At 37.5% G+C, this 15,124-nt stretch overlaps 1 protein-coding gene across 2 annotated transcripts in view; it reads left to right on the forward strand.

The window, feature by feature from the left end:
* Nucleotides 1-15,124, forward strand: part of PDSS2 (decaprenyl diphosphate synthase subunit 2) — a 164,787-nt gene that overhangs the window by 93,091 nt on the left and 56,572 nt on the right. For both annotated transcript variants that reach the window (XM_054023858.1, XM_054023859.1), the window contains exon 3: nt 5,375-5,573. In XM_054023858.1, the coding sequence (XP_053879833.1) occupies nt 5,375-5,573 (199 nt within the window). The remainder of the gene's footprint in view (nt 1-5,374; nt 5,574-15,124) is intronic.

Consider the following 15,124-nt stretch of genomic DNA (forward strand, 5'->3'; position numbering starts at 1 on the left):
TGGTGGCTTTTGCAAAAGGACTTCAGTGTCGACAGGGTGGGGTGTTGTAAGTGAATTGAGGGAGTTCTGTCCCTTGTGCACAGTACTCCTGGAAGAAGGTGTGACAGGTTGGATCACAGAAACCCCCTTGGGAGCTGCGACCTAATGTACCAAGACTACCCCTGTTCCTGTTTTCCCTGCCAGCTCAGGACTCCAGCACCCTGTCTTGCTAAGCCAGACACTCCCGTCTGCTCCAACACAGACCCAGGGTCTGAATCACTTGCCCCAAAGCCACAAGTTTACCTGAAAACAGCTCACAGAAGTGTGCTTGTCTTTAGCACTCAGATGCCCAATTCCCAATGGGGTCTAAACCCAAATAAATCCGTTTTGCCCTGCATAAAGCTTATGCAGGGCAAACTCATAAATTATTCGCTCTCTATAACACTGATAGCGAGAGATACACAGTTGTTTGCTCCCCCAGGTATTAATACATACTGAGTAAATTACTAAATAAAAAGTGATATTATTAAATACAGAAAATAGGATTCAAGTGGTTCCAAGTAGTAACAGATAGAATAAAGTGAGTCACCAAGCAAAATAAAATTAAATGCGCAAATCTGTCTAATCAAGCTAAATACAGATAATCTCACCCTCAGAGATGCTAAAGTAAGTTTTTTTTTTTTGTTTTTTTTTTTCTCTCTCTCTCTCTCTCTCTCTCTCAGACTGGACACCTTCCAGGCCTGGGCACAATTCTTTCCCCTGATACAGCTCTTGTTCCAACTCAGGTGATAGCTAGGGGATTCTTCATGATGGCTCCTCTCTCCCTTTGTTCTCTTCCCCCCCTTTATATATCTTTTGCATAAGGCGGGAACCCTTTGTCCCTCTGGGTCCGTCCGTCCGTCCCCGTCCCCCCCCCCCAGCACACACACACTGGAAAAGCACCAGGTTAAAGATGGATTCCAGTTCAGGTGACATGATCACATGTCACTGCAAGACTTCATTGCCCACTTGCCAGCACACACACATACAGGAAGACCAGCAGGTGTACACAGCCATCTGCAGACAATGGCCCTGGTTAATGGGAGTCATCAAGATTCCAAACCATCATTAATGGCCCACACTTTACATAATTACAATAGGCCCTCAGAGTTATGTTTTATATTTCTAGTTTTAGATACAAGAGTGGTACATTTCTACAAATAGGATGATCACATTCAGTAGATTATGAGCTTTGGAATGATACCTTACAAGAGACCTTTTGCATGAAGCATATCCCAGTTGCATTATATTCACTTATGTTTTTATAAAACCATATAGACTGCACAACGTCACAGAAGGCATGGGGGTTATTTGAGAATGTGATAAACAGGCAGGTGATGTTGGGGATGTTAGCTGAGCAGAGGGAATGGGCAGCAGTGCAAAGTTTGACAAAGGAAGGAGAAGTATACAGGGGGTATATTTATGTACAGCTTTGAAGGTGGTGACAAAGTTTACATTTGTTATATCTCATGGGAAGCCAAAGGAAGCATTCATAGAGGGGATATGTATGATCAGACTGACAGGCAAGGAAATTGACAGCAGCATTTTATATGGACTGAAGGGGCACAGTGTGTATTTGGGAGGCCATAGAGGAGGTTGTGGTATAATGAGGGCCTGAACCAGTGATTTGTCTGTGGGGATGAAAAGAAAGGGCTGATCTTGGCGATACTAAGGAGGAAGCAGGATTTGAAAATGGCCTAGATATGTGGGGCAAAGGAGAGGGAGGAGTCAAAAATGTCACTCAGGTTACAGAGCCTGGATGTCGGAGAAGATGCTGGTGGTGGTTTCAAGAATGATAAAGTAGGAAAGTGGAGAAGGTCTGGGAAGGGAGATAAAGGAGCTTGGTTTTGATCACATTCAGTGTAAAGTGACAAGACATCCAAGAAATGCCAGAGAAACAAACTGAGATTTGGGATTGGGTGGAAGGAGACAGTTTAGTGGTGGAGAGAGAGATTTGTAAATCATCAACATGCAGATAATAGCTGAAGCTGTGTGAGCTGAAGAGATCGCCCAAGCACATGGTATAAAGAGAGATTAGCAGAGTGTCAAGGTCAGAGCCTTGGGGAACCTCAATAGAGAGTGGGAGAGGAAAGGAAGAGGGCCCACTGAAAGAGATGCTGAAAGTGCAGTTGGAGAGGACTGCACATTCATAAATAGGAGGGGAAAGCAGTCAGTGTAATCATGAATGGGAGTAGCAGTGATTCCTGAGCAATCATTTTATTAAGATGTGGTCCATGTAATAGTGCAAATATGAGAATCTCTACCATAAACCTAAGTTTCCATAAGATCACACCTAAATATATTTATTTTTATTTGGATTAACTGGAGAACGAATCAGTCATCTAAACTTAGTTCAGTTCACTGATCAAGGTGGAATATTGTACAGTTTATATATATATATATATATATATATATATATATATATATATATATATATATATATATATATATATATATATATATATATATATATTTGGTACTGCCTTAATATGTATTGTTATGGATGAGACTTAAATGATTGTTCTTCACTAAGTAATGCTGTAGGATGGGTATTGTTGTAAATGTAATTGTCGGGGCTCTCAGCATTTTGTTAAGGGCCCTTTCAAAAAGGGTAAATCTAAATATATAAATAATTAAACTCTTTGGGGGTGGGAACCATCTTTTTGTTGTGTTTGTACTGTGCCTATTGCAATGGGCTTCTGGGTACTACCACAATAAAAATAATAAAATATAATAAATGTACTTTATTTTAAAAAAATCTCCTAGGTTGATGGCTTCTGCAACAAGTTTGAGAGCAGAGAATTTTTAGAGCCAAGTTGTAACTCCCCAAAGAGAAAGATAAATTGGTGGAAAAGAGTACATTGATTAGAAGATAAGTCATAGACTTTCTGTACAAGAGGACATCTGATAATTTCCCCAAATTATGTGTATAACATGGTACTCATGAGAGCATGAATACTGTTTGGAGAGCAAACTGAATACAGAAAATAAAATGGAAAAAAAAAATCCAGATACCAAGCATTTGGAAAGTATGACACTGATGTATTTATGCAACCTTTTCATGGAGAGCTGTGCTGAAGTCAAAGAGGAGATTTTGGTTTCCTTCATTAAAAGCTTATTAAATGAAGAAATAGGACAGTCGTTGTTTTGCTTCAATAGTTGGGGGTCAGAGAGGTGGGTCTGATCTCCTCAGAATATTAATGTCTGCCTTCAGCTGAGGGAAATGAGCCGTCACTTGAGTTAGCTGCAGCTTCATGTGCTCGTCACTAGGGATCCCCATATGTCCTGGGATCTTCAGCAGTCAGAAATGGCAGAACTCTGTTGTAGAGAGCAGAGGGCTCTCATTAGTATTCCTAACAGGTAGCTCAGCTCAATCTGCCCAGAGCAAGACTCTTTAATGTTGATCAGCTGTCCATCTGATGAATTGAATTGATATGGACATTTCCTCCAAGGGCTGCCCTGACAATGACAGCAGGAGCATCGGGATGTCTTGTTAGTCTTTTTTTTATCAGTGCTTGAAATATTGTTAACCCTTTGGTATACCCAAGACTAGAATATGTACAGTACCTTGTCGTTCGTGTGGCTGTGTATACCGAAGGATTTTCTCCCCTGCCTCTTTGAGACACGTCAGGCTTGAAGTTTGTTGCCTAAATGGTGAATGCTTTGCCCCCTGCTGTGTCACTCAAGAGTAACACTTCCCTGCATGAGGCAAAATAATAAATAATGTCATCTTTTAAAACTATTTAATTGAATAATTTTTGTTCTATGGTAATAAATATCATGGAAGCCTCAATTCACCTCCCCCAAGCCGCTCTACTTTCTTGCCTGCTGTTATGATGCAGCAGAAATCTAACCTAAACATGGATCACTATGGGTAGGTGGGGGTAATTTATTTACAGAATAAATCTGTGCTGAACCCTTTTCCTTGGGAATAAGTATGGAGGACCTAAAAGGGCTCTGTGCAGGGTTACAGTTTAATTTTATGTTTGGTATCTAAAGCCTTGATCCTGCAAACACTTGAGTACATACATAACTTTACTCATGTGAGTCATTTTCATTGACATCAGTGGAACAACTTAAGAAAGTAAAGTTTGTGATTGTGCTTCCTAAATTGCAAGATTAGGGTCTAAATGTACCGATTTAATGAATTGCAAACTGTGAAATTAACAAACCGGTTTACTGCTTTGCTACTTGATTGGTATTGTTCTTCTTTCTCTCTCACTTGCATTCAGTTGTTGTGCCTGCTTCACATGTTGTGATTCTAGCATAGGCTCAGGTGTCTGGTCTCCTTGAAATCAGATTAATTGCCAAACATCACCACTTGAGGGGGAAAAAAATCCTTTTATCCTCTTCTTTTTCTTTCATACTTCAAAGTAGAAGGTCAGGTAAGCACTCTCTGAAAGAGAGGCAAGTGCCACTGCTGTTTATAGATCGCTTACTGGCTAAGGGTTGGCAAAGTGTAATTTTCTCTTTGTGTGGGTTGACTTGGATATGTGATCAGCTTCCCCTGAACATTCCTTACACTCTGATATTGGTCCACCAAATTTAACATTATTTTGTTCTTACAGCTGTTACATCATTTCTTCTTCTCCAAAACTGAAAACTGTCATAGAAAGGGGAGCCATGTAGAAAGAGAAAATTTTTTCCGTGCAGAGATTGGGGCCTCCTATATTGAGCCCATTAGAATACATCAGAATGAGAAATTGACTTGTAAAATTGTCCAAGTAAAATTTAATTTACCATTGTGCTGCACAGAGGAATTTAGATAATCTCCACAGTTTCTGCTAAACAGATCAACTTAGTTTCATCATCAAATGTCATTAGCCAACTGCTTGTCCATTAGAAAATCTGGCCCCATTATTGAAATGTGAGAAAGTATCCTACTATTAATCCCCCTCCCCCAGTCAAGGGAGCAGTCATTTATTGCAGCACTCTTCTAATACTCAGCTAGTTTTTAATCCAATCCTGATCTCTCGTTCCCTCATCACTATGAGCACCCAGTGGTTAGTTTCCTAATAGTTTATTTTAAGGGACATTGTCAAAATCTTTAAAAATATTTTAAAAATGTTGACTAGTTATCTGTTTGAATTCTTTGAGAAAGTTAATAAAATAAAACTGAGAGGAAGATTTCTTCCCTTCAGAAGCTGTGAGGATTTGACCCTATCATGCTATACATGCCCAGGTGATGTGATATACTCTCTAATTACCACTCGTGAACTGCGATTTCTAAAGATTTATGGGGAAGCAACAATTATAAAACATTCTTGTGTAGATGAGGAACTGTAGAATGGTTTGTTGTCAAAAATCTGCATTGTGTTTGTGGCTTCAAAAATAAATCTCTTATCTTTGCTTTAAGTCAAAGAAGTCTGGCAGAGATTACAGAGTTGATCCACACTGCCTTCCTGGTGCATCGTGGGATAGTAAACATTGGTGAGCTGAAGTCCTGTGATGGCCTACTGAAGGACATGCAGTTTGGAAATAAAATAGCTGTCCTGAGTGGAGACTTTCTTCTAGCAAATGCTTGCACAAGCCTAGCTCAGTTACAGAATACTAAGGTAAAAAATGTTTCTATTACTCTAACAAGTAACAGCTCTGGTTGTTAACCACTGAACAGATAAGTCTGAATTGGGACATCCTTTCACTGTAAAAATTGGCACAATTCTATTGTATGTGCAGATGGATTGACAGCTGGATGTTGCTCCAGGTACATCTACCACAATATTACAGAAATGTTACACTGCTAATGCTTTAGTATCTGTTCTGAAGCAGTGATGCCATAGATGATAGTGGATTAAAAGACAGGCTGGTGAATTAACATACATATGCTGCTGTGTCTTCAAGACATGGAGTACAGTACATCTCTGGCAACCTGCCAGGTGAAGTTCAAAACATATTTAGTTGATTATTTAGTTTTATATTGTGCCTTTTTGGAGGGAAGAATGGATTCTGTTTGTTTTACATTTAGGGGATTCTTTGGGATCTTTCCATTTTGGTCTGCACAGGTGTGATTTGCCTTTTTGCTATTAGTAAAATTTTGTTAGACATCCAAACAGCTTTGGGCATTGAATGCCCGATGAACAAAAATACGTTATCATTTTAAAAGACAACTGCAGTCATTTTGCTCAGCCCAGCTGTCTGAAAGTTTACAAGATAGGAGGTGTTTGTCATTATGAATAAACTGGAAAGTGTGTGTATATGTATGTATATATGTATGTGTGTGTGTGTGTGAAAAGGATACATTTATGCACTAGGTAAAAACCAGTACTGTCACATGGGTGTAATTCGTAAAGTGGGGGAAAAGCCCCAAATGGCTGAGAACTTAAAAATTGTATAGAATAGACTGTGAATCCCAGTGATGATTGAACCTGGTAATATTCTAAACAAAAAGAATTCTCAACCATGCTATCAGGCTGTCTGGATTGGCTGAAGTTGAGTGCCAACTTCAGGGCAGGCTGTTACAAACCAGGGCACAAACCCCAAACTGGTTGTGAGTTCTATACTTAGATTTCTCTAACCAAGTATCAAATGTGAACCCCCTAACAGTCTTAACATGGATTCACAGACAATTCCCTTGGGCACTCCTGTTTATCTTGCCATCCAAGCAAAACTGTCCTTGTGATAGATGGTCCCTTACATCAAAAATCACAATAATATTCAGGTTACTCCCAGTCCAAAGGACCAGTCACTTACCCAGTCAGTCAGTTGTACCTCAGATTGCACACCAAAGACAATGCTTGCAGCCAATCCTATAATAAATTAACTAAAAATTTATTAACTGAAAAAAGAAATGACAGTTATTTACAATGTTAAAACAGGTAAACATGCACACACAAATGAGTCAGTGTCTTAAGTTTCAAAGATGATAGAAGCTGCTTTTATATGCAAGCTCTATATGTCCTCTAAGGCTCACCCAAGATGAACAGCTAGGGATCCCTTGCTTATGCCTAGAAGTCACAACATTGTTTAGACACAACAAATCCCACATCTTGGCTGGGGGGTTAGACTAAATGACCCTTGCTGTCCCTTATAAATCTATGATTCTATGATTCTAAGTCTAGCCCTCTCCCTGAAGTCCAAGCAGCAGAGGGATCCCAATTTCTTCTTGTCAGGGATTTTTATTTCATTCCTCCAGATCTCAAACTGGTGGGATGAGTCCACCTTCACATCTCATCTTCATGGATGTGGGAGGAGCAATCTACAAAGTCTTTTGTCCGCTGATGTTGTATAATGACTTGTCTGGTGTCTATGGGCCTTCTTTCGTTGGAGAGAAGATAACACCTCTTGTGGTAAACTAGCATTTCACTCTTGGGAATGCTTCTTTCCTGACTGGGGGAGCACCCAAGTTTTAGTTAGGGGTATATAGTACAAGTCATGGACAGGTCACAGTCTGTGAATTTTTGTTTTCGGCCCGTGACCTGTCTATGACTTTTACTAAATATACCCGTGACTAAAACATAGCCTTAGTTATAAGTAAGATTAATAGATGCAACAACTCTTAAGTGTTTCATAAAGTCTAAACACTAAACACATTTTTGTAAATCTAATACCTGTTTTAACAATACTGTTCCATAGGTGAGCCAGACTGGTTTGCAGCTATGCATTTGTCAGTGTTCAGTGAGGCGTAGGGGCCTTGGCATAAGCTGGCAACTGGTCCGTCAGTATCACGTCCTTCTAGTTGTTTATCACTGACTCAGACATTCTAGGCTTCAGAGTGACAATCCTGGAATCTTATTATATAGGTACACAAGAAAGTATAATTATCTAGGTATCCACTATTGTGTATAATAAAATGTATCTTATCATAGTTTAATATTTCCACAATGTTAAGTTATAATAACATTTGCTATTTCTGAGCCTAATGATTTTGTTCGGTTTAGCGTCTTATTCTGCACCTCTACATACCCATGGTATCTGAATGTGTATGGCACTTGACTGATGTCATTTATAACACTAGACTAGTTCAATATAAGAGAAGGTAAATCAACTTCCAACCTGCTTGACTAATGGTTTAAATTATCTGAGAGAAAAATGTAATATTAAATATTCAAAAAATATTTTTTTTAACTTTTACAATGCTTTTTATGATTAAACTATTGTATAAATCAGTTTGGAAACTGATTTAACATGAACATGATTATACTTGTTTTGTATCTACTAAGGACTAATTCTTCAGCATTTCAGGAGATCCTGGATGAGGTCCTCACTGCAAATCAAAGGAGAATTTAACCCTAAATAAACCTAGGTTTTAACTCAAACTGAGGGAAAACTTTGAGAAAATAATAAATTACCAAGCATTCCAGCAATAAAGTATAGTCCCTTAAGATTTGACAGGAATCGAACCTACTGTAAGTTGAAGCACAAATACCAAAGAGATGCTTTATTTTTCAAGCAATCATTGTACTGCGTGTCTGAAAATTCTGCCAAAACATTTTAACACTTTTTTCATTTTTCTGACATCTAAATAGTGTCATAGCTTCCACATGCTATAAGTAGGATACCACCATGGAAACTGATTGATTTACTAAATTATTCTCTCATTCTTCCAACCCTACTGGGAAAGTTAGAAAATTTTAAGACAAGCTATAGAAATACCTTGACATGTGCCATGATTTAAACAAACCGCATTTATTCTTTAGAAAGTGGTTAATTTTCAGTTCTGTGCATCTATTTTTTTAGGAGTGTGAAATAGCCAGGACTACTTTCTTCATAATGTTTTGTGTTCTTTGCAGGGCTGTTGATTAATCGCAGTTAACTCATGTGATTAACTCAAAAAATTAATTGTGATTTAAAAAAAATTAATTGCGATTAATTGCACTTTTAATCACACTCTTAAACAATAGAATACCAATTTTTAAAATATTTTTGGATGTTTTTCTACATTTTCAAATATTTCAATTACAACAAAGAATACAAAGTGTACAATGCTGACTTAATATTATTATTTTTGATTACAAATGTTTGCACTGTAAAAATAATAAAAGAAATAGTATTTTTCAATTCCCCTCATACAAGTACTGTAGTGCAATCTCTTTATCATGAATGTGCAGCTTACAAATGTAAATTTTTTGTTACATAACTGCACTCAAAAACAAAACAATGTAAAACTTCAGAGCTTACAAGTCTACTCAGTCCTACTTCTTGTTCAGCCAATCGCTCAGAAAAACAAGTTTATTTATATTTATGGGAAATTATTTACAATGTCCCCTGAAAGTGAGAACAGGCGTTCACATGGGACTTTTGTAGCCAGCATTGCAAGGTATTTACATGCCAGATATGCTAAACATTTGTATGCCCCTTCGTGCTTCGGCCACTATTCCAGAGGACTTGCTTCCATGCTGATGATGCTTGTTTAAAAAAAAAAGTGTTAATTAGATTTGTTACTGAACTCCTTGGGGGAGAATTTTGCATGTCTCCTGCTTTGTTTTACCTGCATTCTGCCATGTATTTCATGTTATAGCAGTCTCGGATGATGACTTAGAACATGTAGTTCATTTTAAGAACACTTTCACTGCAGATTTGACAAAACACAAAGAAGAGACCAATGTGAGATTTCTAAAGATGGCTACAGCACTTAACCCAAGGTTTAAGAATCTGAAGTGCCTTCCAAAATCTGAGAGGGACTAGGTGTGGTGCACGCTTTTAGAAGTCTTAAAAGAGCAACACTTCGATGTGGAAACTACAGAACCTGAAAAAAGAACAGGAGTACTTGTGGCACCTTAGAGACTAACAAATTTATTAGAGCATAAGCTTTCGTGGGCTACTGCCCACTTCTTCGGATGCACCAAAAAAGAAAATCAACCTTCTGTTGGTGGCATCTGACTCAGATAATGAAAATGAACGTGCGTCAGTCCTCACTGCTTTGGATCGTTATCGAGCAGAACCCGTCATTGGCGTGGATGCATATCCTCTGGAATGGTGGTTGAAGCATGAAGAGACATATGAATCTTTAGCGCATCTGGCGCGTAAATATCTTGTGATGCCAGCAACAACAGTGCCATGTGAATGCCTGTTCTTACTTTCAGGTGACATTGCAAACAAGACGCAGGCAGCTTTATCTCCGGCAAATGTAAACCAACTTGTTTGAGTGATTGGCTGAAGAAGAAGTAGGACTGAGAGGACTTGTAGGCTCTAAAGTTTTACATTGTTTTATTTTTGAGTGAAGTTGGGTATTTTTGTACATAATTCTATGTTTGTAAGTTCAACTTTCATGATAAAGATATTGCACTACAGTACTTGTATTAGGTGAATAGAAAAATACTATTTCTTCTGTTTTATACAGTGCAAATATTTGTAATAAAAAATAATATAAAGTGAGCGCTGTACACTTTGTATTCTGTGTTGTAATTGAAATCAATATATTTGAAAATGTAGAAAATATCCAAAAATATTTAAATAAATGGCATTCTATTATTGTTTAACAGTGTGATTAATCGTGCAATTAATCACGATTAATTTTTTAAATTGCTTGAAAGTCCTTGTTCTTTGCAAGAAAAAGTAAAAGTGATGGTATTGTTCTTTGTGGCAGTTAGTAGTGAAGTAAATTGGCTTATAGAAAAAGAAACATGGAATATATTGTAAACAATACTGACCGTGATAAGACTACAACCTCTATCTAGGCATGTATATCTGTTTCAGTAATTAAAACTGTTGTATGCATTGTAATTTAAACTTAAGCATGTTAGTTTAATTTAAACCATTACTACTGAACTAATTTTATTGTGCTGTTAGATTCTTGTCTGAGCTTCTGTATGATGCGTTTATCTCTGTACTTCTCTCGGGGCTTACAATTAGATGTAAATTTCTGCAGTCATAATGAAATGCAGAGCTATTTTATAATTGCCAAGGGTAAAATTAGCAAAGTCAATTATTTTCCCTTAGGCTTTTCCCTGTAGATATTAAAAGGCTGCAAGGTAATTGCCTTAGGTAACACTTTGATTTTTAAATAACATTAGGTATAGGAATTGTTAATCCTGTAGTAATTTTCCCCCTCTTGCTACTGTTGTAGCATATCACTGTAGTGATGTTAACAAGATTCAGGACTAAAGGAGGGAAGTCCTTGAAATGTTATTTTTAACTAATGCTCATGCTTCTCATTCACACGTTTTCAAGTGTTGTGATGCAGAAGAGTCATTTAAATCTTTTTTTACCACTTCAGGGTACAAGAACCTTGAACTAAAGATATCTTGAAATGCCAGCTGTGAAGCCATAAATTGCATGACCTCCTCCAAGATAGATTGCACTGTGCTGCGTTAATGTAAAACATCATTGTCCATCACAATGATGGGGCCAAGCCAGGGTCATCTAAATTCTTGTTGTTTGAGCATGCAAACATACAGAATAACTTGAAAAGTATTAGGAAATGGAAGGAAGCATTATTATCAGGCCATATTTAGGTTTTTTTAGACTTTTTCATAATTGACATAGACTGTAACGATTTAAAATAAAATGCTACAGGACGGTCATAACTTCATTATTTTTGTCATTAAAGCATAATTCTCTGTTGGTTCATCTAATAAAAATGATTAACACATTAAATATTTAATTACATCTTTGCCATTGTATAGAACTGCGTGTGCATCTGATCAGACCATGGCATATTTACAGTTCTTGAATGCAGACATTGTTGGGTCTGTGGCAAGGCACCTTCTCCGTCTCTCCAGCCTCCACTGCTTTTAGCCTTGGTGAGACAGGCTTGGGTAAAACAGTCCCTCTTGGTTGCACAGGTGAAGTCTGTTCCTTCTCTCCACCAGTCTTTGGGGCTTGTTTTTCTCCCTTTATGGGAGGGAATGCACCCTCCCCGCCTGGTGAGGCTCGCTGTTCCTAACCTACTGGCAGCATGACTTCTTCTCTCTCTCCCCCTCTTCTCCCAACAGGGGAGGGTTTGAAAAGGTCTCAAGCAGCCCTTAGTTGGAATCAGCTGATCCTAATTGACCTCAGGTAACTCCCTCTCAGATGATCCTAATTGATTCTCTGGTAACCCCTTCTCAGCTGGTAGGGAGGAGGACCTTTTAACCTTCTGGGACTGTTTTCTACCCTCCCCCCCCCCCCCCCCCGCCCACCTTTGCAGCCGTCTGTCCTGAGTTTATCACAAGTATCATTATTTAACTCGTATCACTTTCTGGGATTTAAAAATATATGTACTCCACGTAAGGAGTGGTTTCTCTTGGCCTTTAACATCAGATATGCTTTTTGTCATAGGAGTATATCCTGCAACTGTAGGGAGATGGACTCTGATCTCTCAGTTGTCCTATTATGTTTAATGTCAGCATGTGGTACCTCTTATGTTTAAAAAACAAAAAACTGATTAACTGTGAATGGTACTTTATGGATTGTTAGATGGGCTATGGATTAGTACATTAATAGAAACTCTCTACATGAATTTTGGTAATATATGCATGTTGATTTCACAAAAGTTTCAAAGTTTTCAGAGAATGCATTAGAATTGCTCATTCAAGAACATTTTAAAATGTTAACTCTCTTGTGTACCAAAGATGAAATGCCCACAATTTCACTTATGACAAAATACATTTTTCACATCATAATAATAAAGCCTAGCTCTTAGGTTGCATTTTTCATCAGCAGATCTCAAAGTGCTCTACAAAAGAGGTCAGTATCTTGGTACCAGACCTGTGTAATTCTGCAATCATTTAAACTGCATGAAAATCTGAAATACATGTGACATTTCTATGATAGATGAGCAGGAATAGATGTAGAGATACTCATGCTGTAAGGGAGTATCATAGAGAAGTCAATGGAAACCTGTTTCAGTATTAGGGCTGCAGCCCCTAGAGCTCGGATTCCACCGTGATGATTGTCATATAAATGCCTATGTAGATATAAGGTGCAATGAAGATATACACATTGCAGTCATCTGAGGGTACCGATACCCAAGTCTGTGAGAGGACAGATTGATGCATATAAATGTAACATAAACTGCTCAGATGTAGGATTATATTGTACATATTATGAGGCACAAATAATATGCTAAAATAATCTGTAAACATCAGTCATATGTCAGTAGTTGGTTTTAGTCAAAGGGCCACTTCAACTACATGTTATATCATTGTTCTCCAGGGTCCTGTTGACTGAGGACTTAAGGATGATCCCCCGCAATTTTTCTCCACTTTAATTTCATGACCCCTTGTATGGATGACTGGACTGTACTTTGAAGCACTTCCCACAACCCGCTATGTGAAATGCTAGGAATTTGAACTGAGGACTCTTGCCTGTCAGTGCAGAGCTCTACCACAAGACCACATTATAGATCATTGTTATATTAAGCATTAGTTGTTTATAAATAAACAGTGGCACAGATGTACTACTTATATAGTCGTTGCATTTCCTTATGTTAACTTTATGTATTCCTGAAAGCATAAATATGTTGTTTACAAAATAGTTCTTGTGTTTGCATAAATGTTACCAGTTTATTCATGTAAATCTTTCCTTTGCACAGAAACTAATGCATATTGTGATTCATTAAAGAAACTGCTTATCTATGTTTTAGTATTGTGTAAACATCAGTCATGGGTCTATAGTCAAGGTTGTGTTGAGTTTTATACTTAACGAGGGAATTCAAGTACTTTGTTACATATGAATAATAGAGTGCTTTCTTCCCAAAATTGAGTACAGAATTACTTTGAGAATTTACAAGTAAATAAGTTAATTAGTTTTGAGTTGAAAATAATATTAAAATAGATGCTATAGGAACTTTAGTACCCTTGGTCAGACCATCTTTTCCTGAATGATCTTCATAAACCCCTCCCCCACAAAACCCTTAAACCTCCCATATAGATAAAACTCACTGACTGTTGGCTGCATTTGAAGAAAAAAAAAATTAGGATCAGTGTTCATTTTTTCCTTTACTATTCATAGCTGAACATTTCTTCAGGAGAGGTTGAAAAATTTCTGTAGAGAATTCCATGAAGTATTTCCCCCTTTCAAATGGCTGCCTTCTACTGCCATCTCAGTGTGAGTGAGGCTACAGGACTGCCATAGGCAGACACCCCCGCCGGGGCCAGGGAGGTGCAGAGAATTGTGACAGTCAGAAGCTGAGTTAAAGGAGCTTGTTACTGGTGATTCTCAACATAAAAGGTAAAATAATTAAAAAAAATATGTAGAGTGATACTACGGATCTTCAAATTATTAGAAATATCATATGTTAACATTCTCTTGGGATTTCTTGTTTGTGTGTAAAATTTTAAATTAAAAAAAAAAACAAGGAAATTCTCAGATAAAAACTACATTAAACTTGGCTTAAGATTGAATATATTCTAAATTAACAGTATCAGTTCAAGAAAGGGATTTGGGCATCATTGTACATAGCTCAGCAAAGACCTCTACTGAATGTGCAGCTGCAGTCCAAAATCAAACAGGATGTTAGGATGCATAAGGAATGGCACGGAAAATATAAAATAATATGTAAAATATTATAGAGCCTTTATATGCACCAGTGGTTCAGTTTCATCTCTAATACTGTGTGCCGTAATAGTCATCTTATCTTGCAGAAGTAGAGGGGGTGCAGGGAAAGGCAATGAAAAGAATTAGAAGCATGAAAAAATTCATACAAAGAGAGATGGAAAAGATTGAAATTACTTATAAAAAGAGGCAAATAAGAGAGGACAAGTATATAAAATAATGAATGTTATAGAGAAGGTAGATCACCTCACAACACACGAACCAAGGGACAAACTGAAAGGTAGAAAATTCTAAACTGATAAAAGGAAATACTTTTCACTTAATACACAAATAGACTGTGGAGCTCCCTGCTACAGGATGTTATTGAGGCCAATTGCTTATAAGAATCAGAGAGAGATTGGATGTTAATGTGGGTAACAAGAATATCCAGAGTGATAAAGTTATAACAGTTAATGCAAACAAAGGTTTGGAAGGGATAAAAACCTCATGCTTGCAGGCTTGAACCAATCACTATTAGGGAGTTGATTAAGACCTTTGTTGGGACAAATTATACTACATCTGTCTTCTGTAGGATTATTGCACCTTGCTTCAGAGGTGCTGATACCATTGGAGGCAAAATAGTGGACAATGGGTTTGATACTGTATAGAAATTCCTATATTTATACATGTCAGTAATTTAAGAGTAAAATTA

Source organism: Malaclemys terrapin, chromosome 3, assembly GCF_027887155.1.
Source record: "Malaclemys terrapin pileata isolate rMalTer1 chromosome 3, rMalTer1.hap1, whole genome shotgun sequence".
In the NCBI taxonomy this organism is placed as follows: domain Eukaryota; kingdom Metazoa; phylum Chordata; order Testudines; family Emydidae; genus Malaclemys; species Malaclemys terrapin.